At 35.7% G+C, this 27603-nt stretch overlaps 1 protein-coding gene across 4 annotated transcripts in view; it reads left to right on the top strand.

Annotated features, from left to right (window-relative positions):
* grik3 (glutamate ionotropic receptor kainate type subunit 3) overlaps nt 1–27603 on the top strand; it is a 140112-nt gene that overhangs the window by 103180 nt on the left and 9329 nt on the right. For all 4 annotated transcript variants that reach the window (XM_058746118.1, XM_058746120.1, XM_058746119.1 and 1 more), the window contains exons 11-13: nt 6418–6641; nt 14422–14540; nt 18814–19031. In XM_058746118.1, coding sequence (XP_058602101.1) covers nt 6418–6641; nt 14422–14540; nt 18814–19031 — 561 coding nt within the window. The remainder of the gene's footprint in view (nt 1–6417; nt 6642–14421; nt 14541–18813; nt 19032–27603) is intronic.

Raw genomic sequence — 27603 nt, 5'->3', positions numbered from 1 at the left:
CATCATCTTCCCACTTTATTAATGCCCTAATTACTTTATTAACACTGTTACATTAAGTATTAAAACAAGTCCAGAGACGCTTATAATATCTAGATCTGGCAACATGGCGGAGCGGAAGCTGCACTTGCGCCAAGCTCCTTCACTCCTGCGTTTCGCAGCTGCTGTGAGTCAGCCACATGAATTTATTCAGTGACATGATTTTAAATAATTTTTCATATGTTTTCAAATTTTATTTTTGAACATGAAACATGATCTAAGTTACTTAAAGTTCAAGCGAGCTTTATTGTCATTCTGCTATGAGTAGGCTACTGAACACTTTCTTTCCATTTCTATTTTGTTTTTTTCCAGCTTCTTTTTTTTCTGCTAGTGCTCTTATTTAAGATTGTGGATGCTTGTCTCTTGTCAAATTTGTACACAAAGTTTCACTGGAAAATAAGAAAATATTTTTTGATAAAGTTTTAAATAAAATATATTTACAAAGTTATAATTGTAATAAAAAATAATACTTTCTTCAGTTATACAAGGCATATTTGTTAAATGAAAACTACGAATCGAACAGATTTTCATTTAAAATTGTATTTTCATGTAATTTGACGATCTTCCGGTTTAAGCCACGCCCACTTCCGGATCTATCCGAATACAGATACAGATACAAATAATTTTGAGATTGTCACAGATACAGATACAGATACAAATAATGGCTCCGCTGCACACCCCTAATGTCAAATATAATAAACAATATAATTTATAATGGTTTTCACAACCAAACTCCAGCTTTCACCCTGTGATCTCCTGGTGTTTTTAATCATTGCTTTTCCATAAATATCTCTTTAAAGATTTTGACCAGTTTTAGTTTCTCGTCAAATGTTTTAAGCTTTGGGCTCAATGCGACAGATTTGGGTGTGTAGTATACTTGAGCCTTATCAGATGGCCTGCACAGTATCGAAGGTGCGGTGTGTATTTTTAGGAGCACTCATTTTGCGGCTGAGTGCCCTTCTTGCTGCTGTCTATATAGATAAGCTGATCTGGAATCAGCAGACCTGAAAAGCAAACTAAGAAACAAGCTCTGGGACCTGACCTCGGCCTGCCACATGAGGCTGAGCTAGATAGAGTGTTTTCATGTGAGTAAACTCAAAGCCTTATCTCTGAAGACGGATTTATGGACTCGGTGATTTCTCAACCGATTCTCACCAAATGTTGCAGCTTGAGCCTTTCATGAAAACAATTTAAGACTTGAGCGCAGAAGGAATTTTTTTTTAATGGAATGAGATTTCCGAAGTTATTTCCATGAACTTAGAATGGCTTTTCCGATTGCCTCGCCATTCGTACGTCAACGTAAGCTGCAGGAAACATGAGGTATTTTCAGTTATAGACAAGAACTCGAGAGCCCTTGTTGTGAGTGCACGGGGAACTGAGAGGCTGTTATTAATGGCTCTTGTCAAAGTTATTTATCAGCTCAATTTATTTTCATCAGTATTTTTTATTAGCTCTTACAGAATTTTCATTACTTCGGTATTGTTCTTTACACAATGAGTGTGTGTTATTGCTGCCAGTGACATGCGCGTGTAGGGTCATCTATCGAGGGCTCGTAGATTTAAAGAAGACAACAAGCAACAACGGATTAGTACGAGGTTGTTTTCGGCTGATAAAGTGCCATTAAATCATAGGGTGATACATTTTAACTGTCACCCCGCGTGTTCACATAAATCATGGTTTCATAACTGAATTACCAAACGCCTTTGCCCTAGTACATCTATTTAACGGCATGTGCTCGTGTAGGTTTATCAAAATAAGTCAGACGTTTTCATTCGTCTTTGTAGGTCACCAAGCCCCTTGAAACTAAGGATAATCAGATATGCAAAAGAAATAAAAATTAAATCCCAACTTTCACACAGCAATATTTCAATAATGGGCATCCCACTGCCAAAAATCACTGGGTCTCATTCACTAATAATTGCCTGAATTAGTAATTTTAGTAATTTAGTTACTAATTAGTTAGTTACATTTATTTATGTATTTATTTATTTTTTTGTCTGTGTTTTTTATATATATAAAATTAGTATTAGTTTTAGTTAATTTACTTTTAATTGTTTTAGTACTTCAAGTTTAACTTTTTTCAGTTAATGTTTATTTAAAAATGTTTAAAAATAAAAGTTATTTATTATTATTATTATTTTATGTTTTTAGTTTTAGCTAACTGTAATAACCCAGAGTCTAAATAAGTGACCATGTGCCCAAGTAATTTGTATTTTCATATAAGGATGTTTCCTTGGTAACCTTTCATCAAATAAATGTTCTAGAAGTAAAATTGTATAAGATAATTAAATGTGTCATGTTGTTATAAATATGTTTAGATATCATATATATCTTTATTAATATATGCTTTCTTTTCTACCTTCCTGTGTTGCACAAAAATTGCAAAAGTGTTATGACTGCTGCACTGACAGTGACAGATTTCTGGGAGATTATGGATCACTCATGGGAGTTAGATAGGAGATACTTTCCAGGAGTCTCATGGAATATTTGTTGTCAAAGTAAATTTGTTTTTTATTATTATTTTATTGTGGAGAGTAGCTACAATGCTAAAGAAAAAAAAAAAAAGAGTGAATCTTAAATACTCAACTGGATATTAATTAAAGTCATTGTGTCAAGTAGGACATCAGAGTTTATTTTTCTCCTTTTTCCAAAAGTGGCCACAAATCCCACTCCAAAGATAAAGGTCACAGTGGTAAATGATGCAACAGGCTTATTATACTTGATTTAGTTATAATTGATGATCTCATTAATCATCCAGCCATGCCAGTGTTAATGGCTGCCTTAGCACGTCATTTCTTCCTGTTATAGTAATTAATCTTTGCTCCGGTGGATAAGCCGGAAGGTTATGTACCAGTGCTGGCTCATTGTCTCGCTGTACTAACTTTGACTTGGACTATGTAGGTCCTTTTAATACATTTCACAGTCCTGAGCACTTTGCCGAGCTAAATCGTTCTTGTTAGGACCTGACAAGCAAAGGCAAAGTCCTTAAAGGATTATCACAGATGATATTGACATGTCCATTGTCCATGAGCAAATATTGACATTGTGTCTCAAATCTGGCTCTGTCTTTGGTATAATTAACTCTCGCTAATGCAAATGTATTTGTTTTAATAAAACGGTAGGCCACGGTCAAAAATCCTATTGCATGGGCCATGTTCTAAGCTTTTGAAAAACGGACAGTATATGTTGAGGAATGCGAATTTGTACATCTCGCATTCATCATTGTATTGCATTGCATTATATGTTTTGTCCCCACAACCAAAAAAAAATAAATAAAAAAAAGATTTGATTATAAAATAAGCTTTTAAATCATCTTGGTGAGATGTATTATTGAATATTTTGAATGATAACTTATTTTTATATGCAATTTATGCATATAAAACGAATCTGTGTGTCGTTTTAAAACAAGTGCAGAGAGGTCTTTAGAGGAGACAAGTGTCAATGTCAAAAAAGTGGTAATAAAATATTATATATTATAATTGTTTTTTTCTTTCAGTAACACAAATATTTTACTAACATCGCTCCTAATCATAACTACCCTTTTTTTTTTTTTTTGGGGGGTGGGCAGTGTCAGATTATTATTATTATTATTATTATTATTATTATTACGTAAAACACACATAAATGTAAAACATAAACAAATCAATACAAAATATATCAATAAAAAATAACTTTTTTTAATTAGCTGGTGAATTTGGCAACAGAGGAGGTTTTGCTGTTAAACAAGTTAAGAAGCTTGGCAGAGGAACCGCCAACCAAAACACATCATGATCATCATGCTAGTGTTTTCAGCAGGGATTTCGTTGCCCTGCAGGTGACATCCATAGTCTTGAATTCTTACTGCGGAAGGCCAAGAGAAAAAAATAATTAATTAATTAATTTTAAAATAAATATTAAATATTTTTAAGATTGCTAGTACCAAACCTGTAGAAACACTGGAGTTTTCTTTCTCTTTTTCTTCTTCTTCCTTTTCCCCTTGTTAGCCACATGCTGTACTATATTTTTAGACACTCAGGTCTGTCAATCAGAACTGTGGCTCTTTTCATAACCACTGTCCAAAAGAACGAGACCAAAGCCCAGGCTGCAGGAAAAGACAGAACAATACAAAGAAAGGCAATACAATTCACCGTCCAACCACCAGGACAGGTCACAGCAATGAAATGTCACAGAAAGCCAAGGAAATGTAACAGCAGCCTTGTTGTAGGAGGAAGAAAGGACATCACGTTGTGATGAAAATGCTTCAATCCATGATGGTTGGATTGCAGTATTTTGTAAGACCAGAGTCTGAACCCCTTTGCGAGTTTCATCATGTTAGGGGGAAGGACGCAGTGAAGCGTGCACCAAGCAGCTGGTTTCATTAACCTCCTGTCCAACCCTGGAGAGAAGGAAGCAGGGTAAGGCGATGTAAATGGTGACCTTCTAAATATGCAGCCAGATATCAGCGAGTGAACGCCTCCCTGCTCTTGCGATTCAAAGAGAGGGAGGGAATGTAATAGCAGACAGCGAGGAAACTAGGCCACTTGTTTCAACAGTTGAGTCACCTTGGCAATACTGACTTTGGGGTGTGAATTTGCCCGTGTTACGGCATTTGATAGGATGGTTTGTATGCTGTCATATTTCTCACAAGGGAGAACTTTTTATATAATTTCTGGTAGCCATTCCATTGTAATGATCAATGTGTAACAATAGATCTGTTTTGTCAAATGGTTATTCAGCCTATAATTGCTCCAACATCAGTACAGAGCCTAGATACCTCCATTAAAAATGAAAAATGGATTTTTAAACAATGGACTTCATCTATTTTAATAGCTACTGTATTGTGTTTTGTTTAGTTTTTTTTTCTCAGACAATCATGTTAATTTAATAGTAGTTGGCTAATTCAATGATTGTGTGCTGTGCCTTTTGAAGCACACCAACTGTGCCAGCATGAAACTAAAATTGTCTCTATTTACTTTCTTAATACACATGCTGAGTCTTACTATGTTTCATGTTATTGAAAATTCACATTATTGGGTACAAAAAAAATAAAAAAATTGTGTTTGTATTTGTTGTGTATACGTGTATGCCAACACAGGCTCATTGGAAAAATGTGCCTCTACTTACATTTTTGTTTTTCAAAACTCCAAAATTGTACATATACATATGATTCACTGCAAAATTATTTGCAAAATAAATGCAAAGTTCCTTGCACTACACTATATGTGGCCCTGGAGCACAAAACCAGTCATATTTTGTAAATTTCCTACAATAAATATATCAAAACTTAACTTTTGATTAGTAATATGCATTGCTAAGAACTTCATTTGGGCGACTTTAAAGTCAGTTTTATCAATATTTAGATTTTTTTGTTAGATCTTTCAGAGTATAAATGTATAAATCGAAATTTCAGAAAATTGACCCTTTACCATTACTAGAAAACAAATAAATTTTTATGTCTACATCATGTAACCAGCTCCAAATGTATAGCTTTTCTGACATAGTAAACTTGCTCGGTAGCCCACCCGGTACTGCATGGTACTTGTGATGTGGAGCACTTTGGTACAAGTCCCGTGAAACACAACACATGATAAGAAAGCTAAGATGGCATGGCTGCTTTGACAAATAGGTTGTTACCTCACATTTGCTTTTGTTAACACTATCGATTAGGTGTAGGGTAGGATTTAGTGTAGATGGTACTTAGCAATGGGTAGTAACTGATTACATAATCTGGATTGTGTAATCAGATTAAATAATAATAAGGATTTGTTATTAGATTATATTACATTTTAAAATGCTCATAATTAGATTACATTTTTTTTTATTTTGATGGATTACATGATTATGTGTTATACACACAATTGCAGCAAATTATTTATACAGTAATTTATTGATTTGTGTCCCCTTTTCATTTAAAATGGCCTATTATCTATTATTTTCAAATGCAATAGAGCTTTAATCTCGATCGCAGCCACTTATTGATCATGTAATTACTGCTGTGATGCTTACAACAACCAAACAAATACAAGATTCATTCATTTAATCTGGGTTTTTTTTTTTTTTTTTGATAAAACTGAATTTACTTTCAGCACCACTGACTAGACATTTCATGCAGGGAGCAATGCTGTTTGGCAGAAATCTCACCACAGGCACATTTTTCAATGAGCATGCGTTAATGATACAATTAATTTCAAATAATTAATTTCTGAGGGATAGTCAGGACTTTCCTAACATATCTTTATAGTTAAATATCTTGTTTAGTTTGAAAATCTGTTGCATTAGGCAATTGAACGGGTTGCGAGTGCGGTTTCATGTTGATTTTCAAAGAATGTTATTGACTAGACTGTCTCTGTTCAATGTTTCTGAACACTTCTTCGATCCTAATTTTTGTTTTCTGTTCTCTAGAGGGCTGACCTTGCTGTGGCTCCTCTCACAATCACCTTTATGCGAGAGAAAGCTATCGACTTCTCCAAACCTTTCTTGAACACTGGCATCAGTATTCTGTACCGCAGACCCAACAGCACCAACTCTGGCTTCTTCTCTTTCCTGAACCCCATGACCCCTGATATCTGGGTCTACATCCTGTTGGCCTACCTGGGAGTCAGCTGTGTACTCTTCGTCATCGCCAGGTGAGCGACAACCAATTGTTCCTGTGGCCTGTGCACCTGGGACTATTAACCTTCATGGTACCTTCCGATATTTGCTTGGAATTCACTCGGTAAAGCATCAAAGGGCAAACATAAATGTGTTATAAGTGGTGTTTGCTAAGGCTAAGGGACCAAACCAAATCTAGGGAATAGAATATCAAAGAGACTTGCTGGTGGGATTTTTGTGGCCATTAAAAAACCTCTTAACAACCACCCAGAATGCTGTAGCAACTGAATAGTACATATGGTGCACAATGCACATGAAAAAATAAAAAATAAAATTATATATATATATATATATATATATATATATATATATATATATATATATATATATATATATATATATATATATATATATATATATATATATATATATACACACACACACACACACACACACACAGGTGCATCTCAATAAATTAGAATGTCGTGGAAAAGTAATTCAACTCAAATTGTGAAACTCGTGTATTAAATAAATTCAGTGCACACAGACTGAAGAAGTTTAAGTCTTTGGTTATTTTAATTGTGATGATTTTGGCTCACATTTAACAAAAACCCACCAATTCACTATCTCAACAAATTAGAATACTTAAGACCAATAAAAAAAAAAAATAAAAAAAAACATTTTTAGTGAATTGTTGGCCTTTTGGAAAGTATGTTCATTTACTGTATATGTACTCAATACTTGGTAGGGGCTCCTTTTGCTTTAATTACTGCCTCAATTTGGCGTGGCATGGAGGGGATCAGTTTGTGGCACTGCTGAGGTGGTATGGAAGCCCAAGTTTCTTTGACAGTGGCCTTCAGCTCATCTGCATTTTTTGGTCTCTTGAATTCTCATTTTCCTCTTGACAATACCCCATAGAGTCTCTATGGGGTTCAGGTCTGGTGAGTCTGCTGGCCAGTCAAGCACACCAACACCATGGTCATTTAACCAACTTTTGGTGCTTCTGGCAGTGTGGGCAGGTGCCAAATCCTGCTGGAAAATTAAATCAACATCTTAAAAGCTGGTCAGCAGAAGGAAGCATGAAGTGCTCCAAACTTTCTTGGTAAACGGGTGCAGTGACTTTGGTTTTCAAAATACACAATGGACCAACACCAGCAGATGACATTGCACCCCAAATCATCACAGACTGTGGAAACTTAACACTGGACTTCAAGCAACATGGGCTATGAGCTTCTCCACCCTTCCTCCAGACTCTAGGACCTTGGTTTCCAAATGAAATACAAAACTTGCTCTCATCTGAAAAGAGGATTTTGGACCACTGGGCAACAGTCCAGTTCTTCTTCTCCTTTGCCCAGGTAAGACGCCTCTGACGTTGTCTGTGGTTCAGGAGTGGCTTAACAAGAGAAATGCGACAACTGTAGCCAAATTCCTTGACACGTCTGTGTGTGGTGGCTCTTGATGTCTTGACCCCAGCCTCAGTCCATTCCTTGTGAAGTTCACCCAAATTCTTGAATCGATTTTGCTTGACAATCCTCATAAGGCTGCGGTTCTCTCGGTTGGTTGTGCATCTTTTTCTTCCACACTTTTTCCTTCAACTCAACTTTCTGTTAACATGCTTGGATACAGCACTCTGTGAACAGCCAGCTTCTTTGGCAATGAATGTTTGTGGCTTACCCTCCTTGTGAAGGGTGTCAATGATTGTCTTCTGGACAACTGTCAGATCAGCAGTTTTCCCCATGATTGTGTAGCCTAGTGAACCAAACTGAGAGACCATTTTGAAGGCTCAGGAAACCTTTGCAGGTGTTTTGAGTTGATTAGCTGATTGGCATGTCACCATATTCTAATTTGTTGAGATAGTGAATTCGTGGGTTTTTGTTAAATGTGAGCCAAAATCACCACAATTAAAAGAACCAAAGACTTAAACTACTTCAGTCTGTGTGCATTAAATTGATTTAATACACAAGTAATTTGAGTTGAATTATTGAAATAAATGAACTTTTCCACGACATTCTAATTTACTGAGATGCACCTGTATATTGAGAACATATTAAGAACTGCATAGCATCGTCATAACAACCAAAAACAGCATCCTTACATAATGACAGCAAGTTTTACACAGGTAAGCATCACAAATCTAAGTCTATTTTTCACCTGAAGTCTAAGTGGTCAGCTCCATGCCTTTAAATGTCATTGCCAAAAAGGCTTAGGAATTTTTTTTTTTTTTTTTTTATTATTATTTTTTTTTTAAATATGATTAAAGCTGTAGCATCAAATTTGTTGCAGATAGCTCTGGGTTTAATATTTTGTTATTCAGATTCATACATCTGTAAATGTATCTCATACAAATGTTTTCACTATGCAGTATATTACATATAGATGATACTACATGACCCATTCTCACTCAGATACTGCCACTATATCAACACCAAAAGCTTAGCACCAAATGTTTACTGACATACCCTGTGAGCCCGTTGGTTTTAATGATAATGTACATCAGTATTTTTATTTTCATTAAGTTTCTTAAATTATCTTAATGTTTTTAGGTAAGAAAGATATTTTTATTTACATTATAAATATTTTGAAAGGCCCCTAAGCTCATCCCTACTCCTAAACCTAACCACTTATTAACAAAATTACATGTGGCCATGTAACAAGCAGATAAATATCCTATGTAAAATTAACGTCAGTCTATTTACACCAAAGGTTTCTCATTGAAAGCAGCTGGCTTTCCGGCTACATGGGACACTTTTGGTGTCTGTATAGTGACACATAGTCAAGCAGCAGAAAGGGTTGCCATAAACGCTGCCACTGATCAAACTAACATTAAAATATCACACAATTTGTCATCCATTCAGTCATTTAAAGCCTGCTTTCCAAATAGGTTTTAACAGCCTGCTTGAGGGTCCTTTGAGTGGCATTGTTATTATTTGTAGGAGTGCTTTAATCAGAAATGTGTATAGTACCTCTCACTGAAGGGGCTTTCGGAGTGACCATTAATGAAGAGTACAGGCACTAGAGACTTTACAGAAGTCAGACTTACGTTCTGAATATTATGACACACTCAGACCTCAGCCATTTGACGAAACTGCATCACAACTCAGTCTGAAAGGCTTCATGAAAAACATCAGGTGTCAAATCTCATACAGTTAGGAATCAGGTGAAACGACCGTTTTTATTTTATTATTTTATTTTATATATTATTGTATTAAGTGGAATTTAAACTGTTCTGAAGTAGCACAGGTAGCATATGAATGTTTTGCCTTTCTTTTTAATGCATTTTGCAGTTAGAAGAGTGCTTTTTGAGTGAGGCCATTTTATCTGGTGCCTCATTGTACGAGACCTGACATCTGGCATTGTTTTTCCCGAGACCTAAAGAGGTGTGATGCAGTTTCATCAAATGGCTGAGTTTTGAGGATGTCCTAAAATGTACACTACACAGTATACACTCCGGCTACATGGGATGCTTGTGCATTTATTCATTTATTTGTGTGTTTGTTTTCTAATACAGAGACAGTTTTACATTTTATGCTGCTTTCTTATGGTTAAAGCACATTATTTTAGAAGTTAGCACACACTTTAGCAAAGCAAATAAGAATCAGTCGAATGAGGAATCGCTCATCATCAGGCCCGTTGTCAGTTCTGAGGCCACCGAGGTCCAGACCTCGGTAAATGTTTCATGTTCAAAAATAAAAAAATAAAATTTGTTCTCTGAATGACTAATTTGCTGTTAAACTCCTCATGTGAATGTCTGCATTACATGTATAATTCAGTTTAGACAGTTTGCAAGAATTTTAGCGTCCGTGGTATGAAAACAATCGTTGCGAGATGCTGACGAAGTAAACGAGTCTCTTTGAGAGAGTGAGGACGCTGGCACAGCCTCCGTTTTGCCAGATCCGGTTATTATAAGCGTTTTTAAACTTGTCTTTTCCACTTAATTTGACACTTTAGAAAGTGTCAAATGAAGTTAATTTGACACTGAAAAGTAGGAATATGTAGTTTAGGGCCAGCGATATCTTTATCTTATCTTATTTGCAAAATATTTTAAATAATTTTGGTTTATTTTTATTTATTTTTTGTTTTTAATAGCAATATCTGGCACTCAAACTGACAGTAATTAATCTAATAAAATTATCCACCCCTGACTATAGTACAGTATTAACAAATGTTGATGCAATAAATGGGGTATTATTTTAAAATGATCATCCCTCCAAAACGGAGAAAACATCTTTCACAAACATCTACGTGTCTGTCTCTTTTAAAGTGTTCATAGTGTATATAATGAGTTGTTTGTGTATTTGTTTGTTATTATAGTATATAGTAAACAATTATTTAATTGTCAAATGGCTATGGCCATGCTCATCATGGCACTGCTCTTGCATGGAAATATATGTTTTAAGTTTCAAAAGAATAAGCAAGAAGTACAAATGGAGACTTCAGCACTTATGCACCAGTAGGTATTTCCACCATCTTACTGGTCTTATCTTTTCAAAGACCAGAACATATCCAGGTTAGGGCTTCATATAGTTCAGTGATTGGAGACTAGAAAAAAGAAGATGCATAGGCTTATTTTTAATTACAATTAAAAATTCAATCACAGTCTATCAAGAATGCTGGATTTTTTTACTTTCTGTGCTTGAATAAGAGAGAGTAAATAACCAGGTTGTACACACAGTTGAAAACATAATTAGTAGCTTATTATCATTATTATTATAATTATTATTGTTGTTGTTTGTTTATTTATTTATTTTAGAATAACACTGGTCACGTAGAAGATGGAAAGATGAAGGATGGACTATTTTCATTTTTTTTACTTGCTTATTTATTTTATTTAAAGGTGAAATGTGTGATTTCTGTGACATACCCCAAGCATAACCTGACAAAAAATCGATGTATAATAGGGATGCACCGAAATTAAAATTCTTGGCCGAAGCCGAACAAAATGGAACACTGGGCCGAAGGCCGAAGGCCGAATACCGAACACGGTTTTTCGCATTCTTTTTCCCCAGGACTGTTTTTCCATTTTTTTTATTTATTTTTTTTGTCACCACTGCATAAATTAAATATCCAAAATGTGCTTTTTACTGTTTTGTCCTGCTTTTCAAAAAAAATAAATAAATAAATTACAAAACAACAATTTAAAAATATTTACTTAACACTGAACATTTTTTTAACATTCTATCAGACATTATACCAACAAAGCAAAATTTAACTAAAATTAATAAGTTACTAAAATAATATTTTTGGGCCATTTTGAGACCTCCTTCTTGAATCAGGCATGTATTTTTTACTGTACAAATAAATGCAGCCTTGCTGAGCAGAAGAGAATTCTTTTAAAACATACTACAGATCCCAATTTGAACACTATTGTGAATGTTATAATAAATGTATAGAGCTGTTGTAGGGTAATTATTATTATTTTTATTTTACTTTACAGAACAACAGTAAAATTACAATACTAACATTTATGAATGTTGATGGAGTTGTTGCTTTTCTTAGACTTTATTTTGGCAGAAACCCGCTGGAAGATTTTAGTGCTTCTTTTGTTGACAACAGCATGCAGATATTTAAATGATTCTCATTACGAATTTGGGAAGATGTTTGTAGCACTTATCACATTGTCATGTGTCTTTAAAAAAAAATGTTACTGAGCAAAAGACGAGTAGGCTACAGTGTTTTAACGCAGATGTTCCTCGCGCTTTGGACTTTGAACCCTGGCACATGAGCTCGTGCAGCGCTGTTTGAATACATGCAATCCCTGCTTGTATTAGAAAACATAACATTCTGCAGTTTATTTACTAATCAGTTGAGGCTATTTCGCGATTTCAATCATCATAGTAACCAGCATCAACCACCTCTTCCTCTTCTCATCGGAGACATGAGATGCAGCGCTAAGCATCTAACTGTCGGTGCTTCGTGCTTGGAATTATTTTTGCGTCTTTCTCTGACAGTTTTAAATACTTTCACACTGCAGACGTGTTTGCTGCATTAGTGCGCGCCTCTATTTGATTGCGTCACGTCATTGTTCGGTACAATTTATTCGGTCTTTTCGCTTATTCGGCCGAACACCGAAAGAGATTTTTTTTGCTATTTTCGGCCGAACAATTTCGGTTGCCGAACATTCGGTGCATCCCTAATGTATAATAAGATTGAGATTTTAACTTTGAAAAAAAAAAAAAAAAACACATTAAATTTTACACAAAGACACTGAAAGAGTAATACACATGGCTATATTATCCAACATGCAGATTTTTCCTTTTCCTTTTTTTTTTTTTTTCTTTTCAAGCAGTGAGTGAAAACATGTACATAGACAAATCCTACAATGTGTCTTCTGCGAGTTTCCAGCTACGGTGCTTGTGCTCTGCTAACAAGTCCCTTGGCAATACCTGTGTCTTTCATCTTTTGAAGCATCTGCTTTGAGATGTTCCTTGTACTGTAGATGTTAAAGGACAGGTGTTATAAGGGAAATTACAGACATCTGCAGTTCCTGGGAGTGTCCAGAGTTAATTACGTTATAGTTTAACAAGCTGTTGAAAAGAGCCAAGACGTGCACTCTCGTCACAGTTAGCGAGTACTTGCCTTGATTTCAACAAAATACACTGAAGTGGCCAATCTGTAATATTTCCCCAGGGTTATACATGCCTTTGGCACAATAGTAAAGTCTAGTCTTAAAGTAAAGTGCTTTTTCTAATACGGACAGTTCATAATTAGAAGTCAGAAGTCACTTTGTATTAGTAACATAAGAGTGTGTATTAGCAAATCTCACAATATGCAATTTTATGCAAGTGTAGTCATTAATTGTTTTGTACTTTTGTATTGTACTTCAAATCTAAGAAGTATAATACTTAATTGTATTAGTTAATTTGTAATTAGTTAATTGTAAAGTATATAAAAAGTGAATACAATATTACCTAAATAAAATACTGCATGTACATAGAGTACACTTAAAAAAGTGCACTTTGTAATGCCAAATAAAATTTTCTACCTTAAGGTACATTTTAAATTTTCATTTTAATAATCTTCTATCATACAGTAAAGATGTACACACATTTTAATGCGTTGACTAACTGACTAAAGCATATGTAAAGTACTTGATTATAATTGTATCCGTAGTGTTATTCATATTTTGAATGTACTAAATTGTAACTCATTACAAATGTTTAATTACAAATATATTTAAATAAGTTATATGCAATTTTCAACAAAAAATGGCATTATTAAGTATATGTTTTATTATGTTAGTTTATCTCTTTAAACATTTTTAAAGAAAGAGAATAGAAGAAATTATGACATTACATAGAAAGCTGTACTCAAATCCTACTTGGGGGAGAGGGGGGTTAAGTATCCAAAAAACACTACACTCAGTTGAATATTTTTTTAAAGGTTTTTTGTTGTTGTTGTTGTTTGTTTGTTTTGTTTTTTCTTCCCTGTAATAACTACTCTTGTTTGTGAAAATATGCCACAGTGTACTTCTTTCTTAAAAGGGTGTATTTCTACATTTTCAGAAAATGTACCGTTAAATGGTTTTTGCACAATGTTTGGGTGTTGTGTATGGTTGCTAATATGTTCTGAGCTATTCTTAGCACACTGCTGTGCAGTTGCTAGGGTGCCACTCAATAGTTGCTGGGATGTTCTGAGTAGTTCCAGCACAAGTCAGAAGAGCCCTCTATGATATGATGGTCCCTAGATGTGTAAATTTGAAGAAAAAAAAAAAAACTGTTATATTTGCAGTTCTGTTTGGTGTCGTTGGCAGTGCAAAACACTTCACCTTTAAATACAGAGGTCATGTTTGAGAACTCTCTGTGGTTCCTGCTACAGGTTCAGCCCGTACGAGTGGTATGACGCCCATCCATGTAACCCAGGCTCCGATGTGGTAGAAAACAACTTCACCCTTCTCAACAGCTTCTGGTTTGGCGTGGGCTCCCTCATGCAGCAAGGTACAGTGCTTCTTCTGCAAACTCAACGCACTTTCCAAAGATGGCAAACAAGCCGAAAAACCTGACAACAGCATGATGTGACGGTCTTCCACCCTTTACCTGTCAAAACCATGTTGAGTTCAGACTTTTCTGACAGGAGGAGGAAGTAGTCATCTTGCTTGTCAGTGAGGCGGAGATGAGGGGTGTCAAACATCTGTCATACACACTGGCAGGTTAGAGGGATAACAGCAGCGTTTGTTTCCTGACACTCAGCTGCCATCAGAGACCTTCACAATTGTAAGTTTGAGGTTGGGATGAAAGTCGACAGAAGACTGTCTCTATCGTAGCAAATGCACAGTGGGGCGTCTCTGTGGTTCATCTCATCTCCGTTTGGCCAGATGTCCCGCCCTCTATACGTTGCTCTTCTTTATTTCTCGCCTCAATGCAGTGTTTCATTCATTCACCACAGCTGGCACGTGGCTTCAGCGTGACACAGGGAGATCATAGGGAAATTAATAGGCTCGTTTCAGATGCCAGTGACTTCGCTTTGAATGTAGAAGAGAGTAGGCCGTTACTGTCAGGGGAGGAGACAGAAAAGAGCAGTTAAATCGGGCAAAACCCACTTCTCGTAGTGGACCAGCAATCTACTCCGGCAAAAGCAGATGTACAGACTCTAAACACTGCAGCTGCCTGTTTCAACACATTAGCATGACTTGGACAGCATTTTTAACCACCTTCAAATCTGCCTGTTATGAGTTCTGCGTAGAATTTACTCATTTCAAACAGTCCTGATATTAATGCATAACACAGTAGCAGCTCAGATACGAAAAAAAAAAAACAGTTTCGGTTCGACAAAACTGTTCAATCCTGCATATAAGGAAGTTGAAATGATGCATGGCTGCATCAGTGAATGTGTTTTTATAGCAGTTTTGCATTTGTTAACACTATCGGGTAGGTTTAGCGTTGGTGTAGGGGATATTTCCAACACATTAGAGTATGAACTTTTAGCAACACTCCCTGGATATTTAAATTATGAACCACTGCATTACATACCTGAAGCAACGTAATAAAAACACAGCAATACGTGCCTATCAACGTAACAAAATCGTACCAGGGTCACGTATTGAACCCGCGTTTTAGCACCACTCACTGGATGTTTCACTTTGAAGTAAGGTTCACCAATAATGGTGTTGTAGTAACGTACTTAGAGGCACGTGTTTCCTTTGAGACCAGGTTCAGTAAACAGCCAATATGCTAGTGCTGTAATATTCATGCTAATTAATAGTGAGAATTGGTCCTTAAAATACAAAGTGTTACCAGATTATTATATAGTTTCTCAAGTTGCATAAAATTGTTGGAGTAAATTTGGCAAGAAAGTACTATTTAAATCATTCTAGTGTAATTAATTGTGAATTTACTAGCTTTTCTGAGTGAAATTGTTTCTACACTTTTTTTTGTGTGTGTTTACAATTTGGACTACACTGCTTGCACTTTGTTTGTTGTTACCTGCAACCAGGAAAGACAAAACAATGCAAATATTGTGTTGTGGCATTCAGTTTTTCTCTCTCATTATGTTCAGTTAAGACCACAAGTTCGCAACTCGCCTAAAACTCCTGCATCATCTTGCAGCGGCTCTATAGATTCAATAGTGGCACACCACCACTAAATAGTGATGTGAGAAACTTAGTCCGAGTATTTCAGGATGCTGTTCGATATGCATAAAAAATGCAAACTTTCAACAATCATTAACGGAACCAAAATCATTTGATTCCAGTATTTTAGTCTTTTAATGGAACCGACTTTGAATAAGAAGCAATTTTCAGCTTTAATCTGAGTTTTTATCTTAACACAACACCAAAGTAAACGACAGTCTCTCTCAAATATCATTTCCTCTAGTACCATTTTAAATATTTTCTTTGGCTCTGTGCCGAGGCGCCACCTCACTGAATTAGATGGAGGAAGCTATTAAAGACACGCAGGGGTTGAAGCTGTTTTCACGCCCCTCACAGGCACACATTAGCAAATGATACCCTCAAAACCAAACGGCATAATAAAGCAGGCCAGGGAGTAATGAAATGTTTTACCTCATGTAAGGAGACAAATAGAAAAGACTCTTCCTGTGCCCACAGTGAATCTTTGCTCGCGGGGAGTGCAAATCTGCCGCACATTTCATTACGCATGAAATCTCCACTGATATGTGTGCTATACCTGTCAATTTGAAACCGTCTACTGAAACTAGCAGCCATGCAGTTTATGTATTGGTTGGATGGAGTTATAAGTTCTCTCTTGACTTTAAAAGTTGTGAGATGTGTTTGTTTTGTTGTTTACTTACTCCAGTTGCATGAATGACTGATAATGATTTACGGTTCAACGGCAATTTAAAGTTTAAGCACTGTGAAATCATCAACTAGTGTTAGATGGTGTTAAAAATAAGACAAGACTGTGTTTGTGTAAGAGGGGAATTCATTGGTATTGCAGCTAAGACAGCAGACATAACTATTTAGTGAACAGTTGGTATAAATATAATATTACTTTACTTGTCAGAAAGACAGTGCTAATTCTTCTTTTTTATTATTCATAAAAGTTGGACACCAATGGATCTTAAACTAGCCTAAGGTGGTGTTCTGGTCTATCTGGTCTGCCAGTTGTCTGTTTTATGTCTATTTTGTTTCTCCTAAGAAATTTTAAGAGAAACATTTGAGACAAAGTTGATAGCATAATGAGACACACTGTAAGAGTAATACAATTATTGTCTAGAAAGGATAATCCAAGAAGTAAATCCAATATTATTGCAGCTAGAGCAAGACAGCATGAGCTACTGATAAAAAATGAGAACAAATAAAACCAGACACTAAACAACTGGCATGAAAATAAAATAAATGTTTTCACATGTCAGAAAATACCAGACAGTTGTTGTCTTAATTCTTTTCTACATTGTCATTTTTCAAACATGTCCTGTCAGCCAGGAAGCTCCTTCATGCTAGTACGCGGCAGTTCAGCTGAACTGATAAAAGCACAAAAGCTCATTTTTCATCTCTGTCCAAAAATTATTCAGGTTAGACATGGCCCGCTCAACAAAAACGGATGTTTCATTCTGCAAAATGCAGATTATTACATGAAAAATGGTCTGTTTTTGCAAGTTGCTTCTGAAAGAAAGAAGAAGGAAAAAAAAAAAAAGCTCTTCCAAACCCACCTAAGGTGCTTGGCTGGTTATAGAGGGGGCTGATCAACTAAACAAGCTTAAACCAGCAAACCATATTAGGCTGGTTTCTTTCTGCAGGGGTATGTCTGTTTACCATCGACTTTCTGCAAAAATGTTAATTTGGTGACTGCTTTATCAGTTTGCTCAGTTTCCCTAATTTTGAACATATCTTTAATTCTTCTTCATGCTATTATTTAAAACATTATTGCTTTGGCACACACTGATAGTGAAAAGGGCTAAGTAGCAGGCTGAATATTGAATACTAGCCTCAGGCGCTGAGCTGCACTGTGTCTTTCTTCTTTACGAGAATAAGGTGGGAATGTTAAGTGCAGGTAATTATTCTCATTGGGAAATGCTTTAACTTCGGCCATGCTGATGTGTTTCAGAGCTTGTGAAAGAAATAGCAGGACAGGGAAAAGCAGGTCATCATAATTAATATCACTCTGAAGCAAACCCATAGAGAATAACCCACAGACGGCCACAGTTTAGCAACTTTGCCTTCCCTACTTTTACACAGCGATAAGCAGATGTTTAGCTTCAGCGTTATGCTGGAAAATCTGTCAGCTGGTTGTTTGTCATGATATCAGCATTTCTTTAAGAGCTTACACACTGAAACATGATAAAGGAACATCCAAAACAGCAAGACCACAAACCAAAGACCCTCTCTCACAAAAGTCCATTTGATTCTGTATGTTGTGGTAAAATGATTTTGTTTAAAATAATAGCTTGTCAACTGTATTTTAGTCAATCCTGAGCTGAATGAAGGTAAAGGTGTTGTTGTGTGTATGTGTGAAAGACACTCAGGGGTTTACAGTTTTCTAACTTATCATTGCACTGTTCACTGGCTCCTATCCTGAAGGAACTCCCTGTTTGTCCATCATCTCTGTTTTTTGTTTGGTTTGACTCTCTGTGCATATGAGATGAGCTGCATGTGGACTTAGAATGAATCAAGACTTTAGATGGTTGGATAGTTGAACGGAAAAATCTGAAATTCCTTCCCTTTCTCTTCTTATAAACATATCAATATCAATTTTAAGCTAAACTCGTGTATTTTTATGTAATAAGCTGATAATGTATTTCATTTTTGTTCAGGTTCAGAACTGATGCCTAAAGCTCTCTCTACTCGAATCATCGGAGGAATCTGGTGGTTTTTCACCCTCATCATCATCTCCTCCTACACAGCGAATCTGGCCGCTTTTCTCACTGTAGAGAGGATGGATTCGCCTGTGGACTCAGCCGATGACCTGGCCAAACAGACCAAAATAGAGTACGGCGTAGTCAAAGATGGAGCAACCATGTCCTTCTTTAAGGTACAGCCCTTTGAAATGATCAAGATTTTTTAAAAATCTGTAATTTTGACACATAACAATGGCATTTCACTAAGGTTATATTCACTGTTTGTGATATATTTGACGTTATTTATTTCTTGAAGCTTGACGTAGGCTTTTTGTCACCAGTGTTGAGAACAACTGTAGAATGTTAACAGAAGATTTTTGAAAGCCAGCTTCAGCTAACTTTTCAAAAAAGGAGCAACTTTTCTATTCTTGAGTGGTGCAGAGAGAGAGAAAAAAATCAATACAATTCCACAAAAGAATTTTTTAAGCTTTTCCAGTTAGATCCTAATTCCCACTGTAAAAGCAAATTCTCCCGTGCTCTCACTTCTCTTCCATGTTTGAAGTTTTCCTTCATAATGATTTTTTTGTATTCCAAAGCTTCAGCTTTTGCCTGCAGGGTTTTACTTTTTTACGGCTTTGAGTTTTCACACTCAGATGCTGTAGTGCCGAGCAGAGAAAAAATAAAATAAATAAATAAATATATATATATATATATATATATATACCAGGTTTCTGAGTGACAGAAAATCGAGGTGACTTTAAATCAATGATTGCATATTCATACATTATTTCAAAATATAGACTGCTTTCGTGTTTTTTGCTGATGTTGAAATATTTTCATATACATTTTCGGTCCGTGTACATTTTGATAGTTTGATAGATTGAAATTTAAGAATTTTGAACTCAAAAATAAAACAAAATGTTTTGGAACATGGTTATTTATGGAAAATGGTCTGTGTACGATTTGATAGTTATTTATTTTTTTTTTTTGACAACTGTTTATTGAATTTTCTTCAGGGAATAGTAGTACAAAACAAAAAGCAGCTGTACAAATTTTGAACCCATCCTACCCCCTGTTAGACTTAAAAACAAATAAAAAATAAAATAAATAATAATAATAATAATAATAAAATAATTAATTAATGTTAATAAATAAATAAATAAAATAATTTTTACAAAGATTTTAGAAAAGATGACACAACATTAAAAACTGAATGCCATGAATGTAGTTTTCACATAGGATCCATGTATACGAGAAGTTGAGAGTTCCATCGAGATGATGTCCAACAAATACACCGTCCAGGTTCCTCTGTCCATTGTGTGAGGAGGATTCCAACGGTTGACTAACAGTTTTTTTTTTTTTTTTGCTGCTGTGAGAGCAGCTAACAGCTGTTGGACAGAAAAGGTGGAGTCCCAAAAGTCATTTATGAAAAAATGGCGTGGAGTCAAACATATCTCAGTACCCAACAAATATGATTGAGCTGAGTCCAAAAAGGTGAGAGAGAGGGGCACTCCCCAAAAAAAACAAATGTTTTAGTGCCTAAAACTCCTTGGGAACAGAGATTACACTTAGGAGAAGATGACAGATTCATATAAAAATGTTTAATTGGAGCACTGTAAAACCGGATAAGTTATTATAACTCAAAAAAAGAGTTGAAACTGATTACATCGAAATTTTTAAGTTATATTAACATCATTTTTTAAGTAAATGTTACTAAGTCATTTTAACTTATACTAACTTAAATCTTACAAGTTACTATAACAGTATTGATCAAGTTAATTTTACAAGGAGTTTTTGGGTTCACAGAACCAATTAAAATTAATTAAAGAAGACTTCATTTTTTTTGTTACATTACAATTAAGTTTACCTTCGTAAAAACATTATAGTTTTAATAAATAACTATACACCAACTACACTCATTCTGAAATAAAATAAAAAACAAAAACGGGTTGACAGACAATTTAAATGCAAGTTACTCTTTTATTAAGCAACCACAAATCATTAACAAAACATCAACATTAAATTGTTCAACATCAAATGGAAATACATTCTCCAAAACAGTGCAAGGTCCTTGAAAAATGAGCTGAGATAGTAACTGCCACTTTTAGAAGTGGACAATAAGGATATCTGGATATCACCAGCTGTAAACACTTCCCTAAAATAGGAACACTTCCAAAATTCACATCTAACAGTAACTTTAGAAATATAAAAGTTATACAAGAATAGAATATACGAGAAAGACTTCAAAATAGAGCAATGTATTTTTTTTTTTAAACTGTCATTTCTATGAGTGGATGAACATGGTACTGTATATGGAATGTATACCATTCCAGAAAATCAACTGAGAAAATGTTCTGCAAATTAAATACTAGACAAATATTGTTAAAAAAAAAAAAAAAACACAATTCACTAAAAGTGACAGAAGTGAAAGTTTAAATGAAATGTCAAATAAAGGAGTACCTTTGTTAAAACACTGAGGAAACTCTACTGACAAAAGTCCATTTTAAGACTCCGCTTCCCATCCTCCAGACCCATCAAGTCTTTCCGGGTAAAGTCAAATGTATTGTCCAACTCTTTTCGGGAACTTAGATCCAATGCGCAAGTTAGTCCAAAAAGCATGACAAATGCATGAGCCAATATGGGGAAATCGTTAACTATGTTACCCAAAGTGCAACTTCAGTCTTCTCTGAGCAGAAGAACATGGCAACTGTTGAATTGTCACTAATGGAGAGGAGACGAAGTGATAAATCTAGATTGTTCTACCTGAAGACAAAAACAGAGTAATGTTACTCTAAACTTCCAAAGACTGACTGCTAATAAATGACATATTTACATCTACTCCAAACCATTCTATCCCATACAATAACTACATTATAATTGATAGCCTATATTCAAAACCTGCAATTAGAACTTGAATGACATCTGAATGGAAGGTGAAATTGTTGATTACTGAACAGTTTCAGGTTGCATTGATTTTCATAGTATTTTTTTCTATACTATGGAAGCCAGTTCAAATCAAAACGTAGAAAATTAATGGCAAATGTTCTTTTCTGGGCTAACTAATACTTTAAAGGGATAGTTCACCCAAAAATGAAAATTCTGTCATTAATGACTCACCCTCATGTCGTTCCAAACCTGTAAGACCTTCGTTCATCTTCGGAACACAAATTAATATATTTTTGATTAAATCCGAGAGCTTTCTGACCCTGCATAGACAGCAATGTAACTGAAATGTTCCCAGGTCCAGAAACATTAGTAAGGACATCTGTAAAATAGTCCATGTGACGAGAATACTTTTACTAAGCTACGAGAATACTTTTTGTGTGCAAAGAAAACAAAAATAACGACTTTATTCTTGACTTCTCCTCCAAGTCACCATCCTCCACCATTATAGAGAGTACCACGACGCATGCGTGTGCATTCCTCTGCTTGTAAACAAGGCTCTGAGCATGCGTGTTCTACGTAAGCATGGAGTATTTTACCAATGTCCTTACTACATTTCTGTGCCTGGGAACATTTCAGTTACACTGCTGTCTATGCAGGGTTAGAAAGCTCTCAGATTTCATCAAAAATATCTTAATTTGTGTTCTGAAGATGAACGAAAGTCTTATGGGTTTGGAACGACATGAGGCGGAGTAATTAATGACAGAATGTTAATTTTTGGGTGAACTATCCCATTTATCACATTTTCAAGTGTGCCAAAAAAAATATTTTTACCTGTGACTCCATTTTAAAGCAGGCCAGCAATCCAGGATCTCACCAATCTGTAGGTTCCAGTATCTCTATACAATGAATGTGTATTAAAATTAATAATTGTACATCAATATACCAAACTAAACTTCCAGCTGCTTCACTTTTATCCTGAAAAGAAACAGATTCAGAAGTTAGTCAGGTTGTAATATTTGCCAAAACACCAGGAAAATTTTATTTAAAGCACATGAAACAAATCAGTTATTTAACTTACTAGGCATTATGTGAAATATGGTGCTTAATTTAATCCCATAATACAAACACACATATATATATATATATATATATATATATATATACTGTATAATTTGCTCTTTAAAATGTTACATTTTAAGCAAGAACACAAATGCCTTAGGTAAATAACACAAGCTTTACTGGTATGGCTTGAGCCAACAACTTGAATACATTTATAAATACCTGTCCTTACAAAAGTGTACAACTCATGGAACAAAGTAAATCAAATTATTGGGAAACCTCTGAAAATCATTTTTCTTTATGTCCAGCAATGCGAGTCAATTAAATATACGAATCAAAACCGCCAATTTACCAAAAACTTTTTAATGTGTGCACACTCGATGCAAAAGACAGACTTATATATATATATATATATATATATATATTAAAAAATCTAAATACAGTTGCTTCATCAATTCAATCGATTTTTGACCTTTAGTGAGGCGGATAAAATGGCTCAAATAATTTGCAAATGCATAAAATGCATTTAACTGTTAAGACACTAAACCCATTTAAACAAATAAAGCAAGGAACTTAGGTTAACTCACCAGTTGCACGGGCAGCACAATGAAGAGAAGCTCATCACCGGCAGGTTCAGAAAACCGCATGCCGCGTTTCCCCACAAAGATCCTCACAGGCAACACCACAGCAAATTCCCGATCGAAAAATATCCCCTCCTACGTTATTTTTATAAAATACGAGCGAGTGTTGCAAACTTATTTTAAAAAATCCGAGGCGAGTCAGCGCAACAACAACATGGCGTCTTTTCAAAAGTTGCAGCAGCTAGTTGAGGGCGGAGCACGTAAGCACGTGCGTGACGTCAGACGGGGTTGTACTAAAATAATTTGAGTACACTGCCAAAAACAAATGAAAGCATTTGAGTGCTGTAAACTTAAAATTACATTTTTGTACTAATTACTCAAATAATTAGAGGTGAATTAACATTTTTATGTCTTTTGAGTAATTACAACCCAATTCCGTAATGAAAGATTTACTATTTGGTCTTACAGTGAGTCAAGTAAACCCTATGAAGCAATTTCCAATGAATTACTCCGTGTAATCTACATCGTTGTAAGGTAGTCAGTTTAATAAGAGGACATTACCCATCCAATATATACCGTGAAACACATGCCATAGTTTGTTCCAGTAGCCAGTCGGTGGAGCGAGAGGAATCATGGAAGAAAATAAATTAATCACCAATATATGAGCCTGAAAAGAAGTAGGAAGACATGACCAATTTTCCAAATCTGAGGATACTTTGGCTAGAATACTATTATAGTTTTTTTGAGACAATTTCCTGCAGGGAAGGAAAAATGTCTATCCCCAAGTACTTAAAATTTTGAACCAATGGAATAGATATAGAAAGGGACATGGAATCAATTTTAGCCTGTCGCTGAGAAACACGGAGTTTGAGCTCCTCCAAAGATTCTCTATTGGGTTTAGGTCTGGAGACTGGCTAGGCCACGCCAGAACCTTGATATGCTTCTTACAGAGCCACTCCTTGGTCATCCTGGCTGTGTGCTTGGGTTCATTGTCATGTTGGAAGACCCAGCCTCGACCCATCTTCAATGCTCTAACTGAGGGAAGGAGGTTGTTCCCAAAATCTCGCAATACATGGCCCCGGTCATCCTCTCCTTAATACAGTGCAGTCGCCCTGTCCCATGTGCAGAAAAACACCCCAAAGCATGATGCTACCACCCCATGCTTCACAGTAGGGATGGTGTTCTTGGGATGGTACTCATCATTCTTCTTCCTCCAAACACGTTTAGTGGAATTATGACCAAAAGTTCTATTTTGGTCTCATCTGACCACATGACTTTCTCCCATGACTCCTCTGGATCATCCAAATGGTCATTGGCAAACTTAAGTCGGGCCTGGACATGTGCTGGTTTAAGCAGGGGAACCTTCCGTGCCATGCATGATTTCAAACCATGACGTCTTAGTGTATTACCAACAGTAACCTTGGAAACGGTGGTCCCAGCTCTTTTCAGGTCATTGACCAGCTCCTCCCGTGTAGTTCTGGGCTGATTTCTCACCTTTCTTAGGATCATTGAGACCCCACGAGGTGAGATCTTGCATGGAGCCCCAGTCCGAGGGAGATTGACAGTCATGTTTAGCTTCTTCCATTTTCTAATGATTGCTCCAACAGTGGACCTTTTTCACCAAGCTGCTTGGCAATTTCCCCGTAGCCCTTTCCAGCCTTGTGGAGGTGTACAATTTTGTGTCTAGTGTCTTTGGACAGCTCTTTGGTCTTGGCCATGTTAGTAGTTGGATTCTTACTGATTGTATGGGGTGGACAGGTGTCTTTATGCAGCTAACGACCTCAAAAAGGTGCATCTAATTTAGGATAATAAATGGAGTGGAGGTGGACATTTTAAAGGCAGACTAACAGGTCTTTGAGGGTCAGAATTCTAGCTGATAGACAGGTGTTCAAATACTTATTTGCAGCTGTATCATACAAATAAATAGTTAAAAATCATACATTGTGATTTCTGGATTTTTTTAGATTATGTCTCTCACAGTGGACATGCACCTACGATGACAATTTCAGACCCTCCATGATTTCTAAGTGGGAGAACTTGCAAAATAGCAGGGTGTTCAAATACTTATTTTCCTCACTGTATATATATATATATATATATATATATATATATATATATATATATATATATATATATATATATATATATATATATATATATATACTGTATAATTTGCTCTTTAAAATGTTACATTTTAAGCAAGAACACAAATGCCTTAGGTAAATAACACAAGCTTTACTGGTATGGCTTGAGCCAACAACTTGAATACATTTATAAATACCTGTCCTTACAAAAGTGTACAACTCATGGAACAAAGTAAATCAAATTATTGGGAAACCTCTGAAAATCATTTTTCTTTATGTCCAGCAATGCGAGTCAATTAAATATACGAATCAAAACCGCCAATTTGAGGTCATTACAACTTGTTACCAAAAACTTTTTAATGTGTGCACACTCGATGCAAAAGACAGACTTATATATATATATATATATATATATATATATATATATATATATATATATATATATATATATATTAAAAAATCTAAATACAGTTGCTTCATCAATTCAATCGATTTTTGACCTTTAGTGAGGCGGGATAAAATGGCTCAAATAATTTGCAAATGCATAAAATGCATTTAACTGTTAAGACACTAAACCCATTTAAACAAATAAAGCAAGGAACTTAGGTTAACTCACCAGTTGCACGGGCAGCACAATGAAGAGAAGCTCATCACCGGCAGGTTCAGAAAACCGCATGCCGCGTTTCCCCACAAAGATCCTCACAGGCAACACCACAGCAAATTCCCGATCGAAAAATATCCCCTCCTACGTTATTTTTATAAAATACGAGCGAGTGTTGCAAACTTATTTTAAAAAATCCGAGGCAGTCAGCGCAACAACAACATGGCGTCTTTTCAAAAGTTGCAGCAGCTAGTTGAGGGCGGAGCACGTAAGCACGTGCGTGACGTCAGACGGGGTTGTACTAAAATAATTTGAGTACACTGCCAAAAACAAATGAAAGCATTTGAGTGCTGTAAACTTAAAATTACATTTTTGTACTAATTACTCAAATAATTAGAGGCGAATTAACATTTTTATGTCTTTTGAGTAATTACAACCCAATTCCGTAATGAAAGATTTACTATTTGGTCTTACAGTGAGTCAAGTAAACCCTATGAAGCAATTTCCAATGAATTACTCCGTGTAATCTACATCGTTGTAAGGTAGTCAGTTTAATAAGAGGACATTACCCATCCAATATATACCGTGAAACACATGCCATAGTTTGTTCCAGTAGCCAGTCGGTGGAGCGAGAGGAATCATGGAAGAAAATAAATTAATCACCAATATATGAGCCTGAAAAGAAGTAGGAAGACATGACCAATTTTCCAAATCTGAGGATACTTTGGCTAGAATACTATTATAGTTTTTTTGAGACAATTTCCTGCAGGGAAGGAAAAATGTCTATCCCCAAGTACTTAAAATTTTGAACCAATGGAATAGATATAGAAAGGGACATGGAATCAATTTTAGAATTGAGGGGAAGTAAACATGACTTACTCCAATTAATTTTAAACCCAGAGATACAAAATGGTCAAATAAATTCAACAAATTAGGAATAGAATGTGATGGCGATACTGTATGCACAATGAAAGCTTCTAGTAACTATGAATTAAGAAGTGAACATTAAAGTGAACAGTGAAAGAGACAGTCATCCAACCATTTAGAGCATCTCTTCTCCGATTCGACAGCAAATGTCCAGCTGAAGCTCACTGAGAGTTGGTGGATGAATGGGATCTGAGAAAAACTCTTGCTTCTTCTGATGAGTAGAGCATTTTAGGTTCACCTTGATTGAGAATGACCTTCAGCGTTGTCAGGATAAAGAAGAAAATGCTGGATGCCAGCTTCACTCATTTCCTTCCTAATTGGCGCAAATGCATTTGGAACCTTCAGGCGATCTGACCAGACACAGATTGCTGCGCCTATTGCGATCCAGTAAGTCCACAACCTGTTGCTCGAGCGCGGCTACTCGCCTATCGAGTATCAACTTTCTTTTGCTCTCTCATCTCTCCTGTAAGAAGATCCAATTTAGAGCATAGCGACTGAAAAACTGCCATGTGAGAAGTGAACTCATTCCGCATCGCCGTCAACTCAGTTCTTAGGAAGTCGTGGCCTAATGGTTAGAGAGTCGAACTCATAATCCAAAGGTTGTGAGTTTGAGTCTCGGGTCGGCAGG

Source organism: Onychostoma macrolepis, chromosome 16 (assembly GCF_012432095.1).
Source record: "Onychostoma macrolepis isolate SWU-2019 chromosome 16, ASM1243209v1, whole genome shotgun sequence".
Classification (NCBI taxonomy): domain Eukaryota; kingdom Metazoa; phylum Chordata; class Actinopteri; order Cypriniformes; family Cyprinidae; genus Onychostoma; species Onychostoma macrolepis.
Note: the sequence above shows the minus strand (reverse complement) of the source record. Positions and strands in the feature narration are given on the sequence as shown.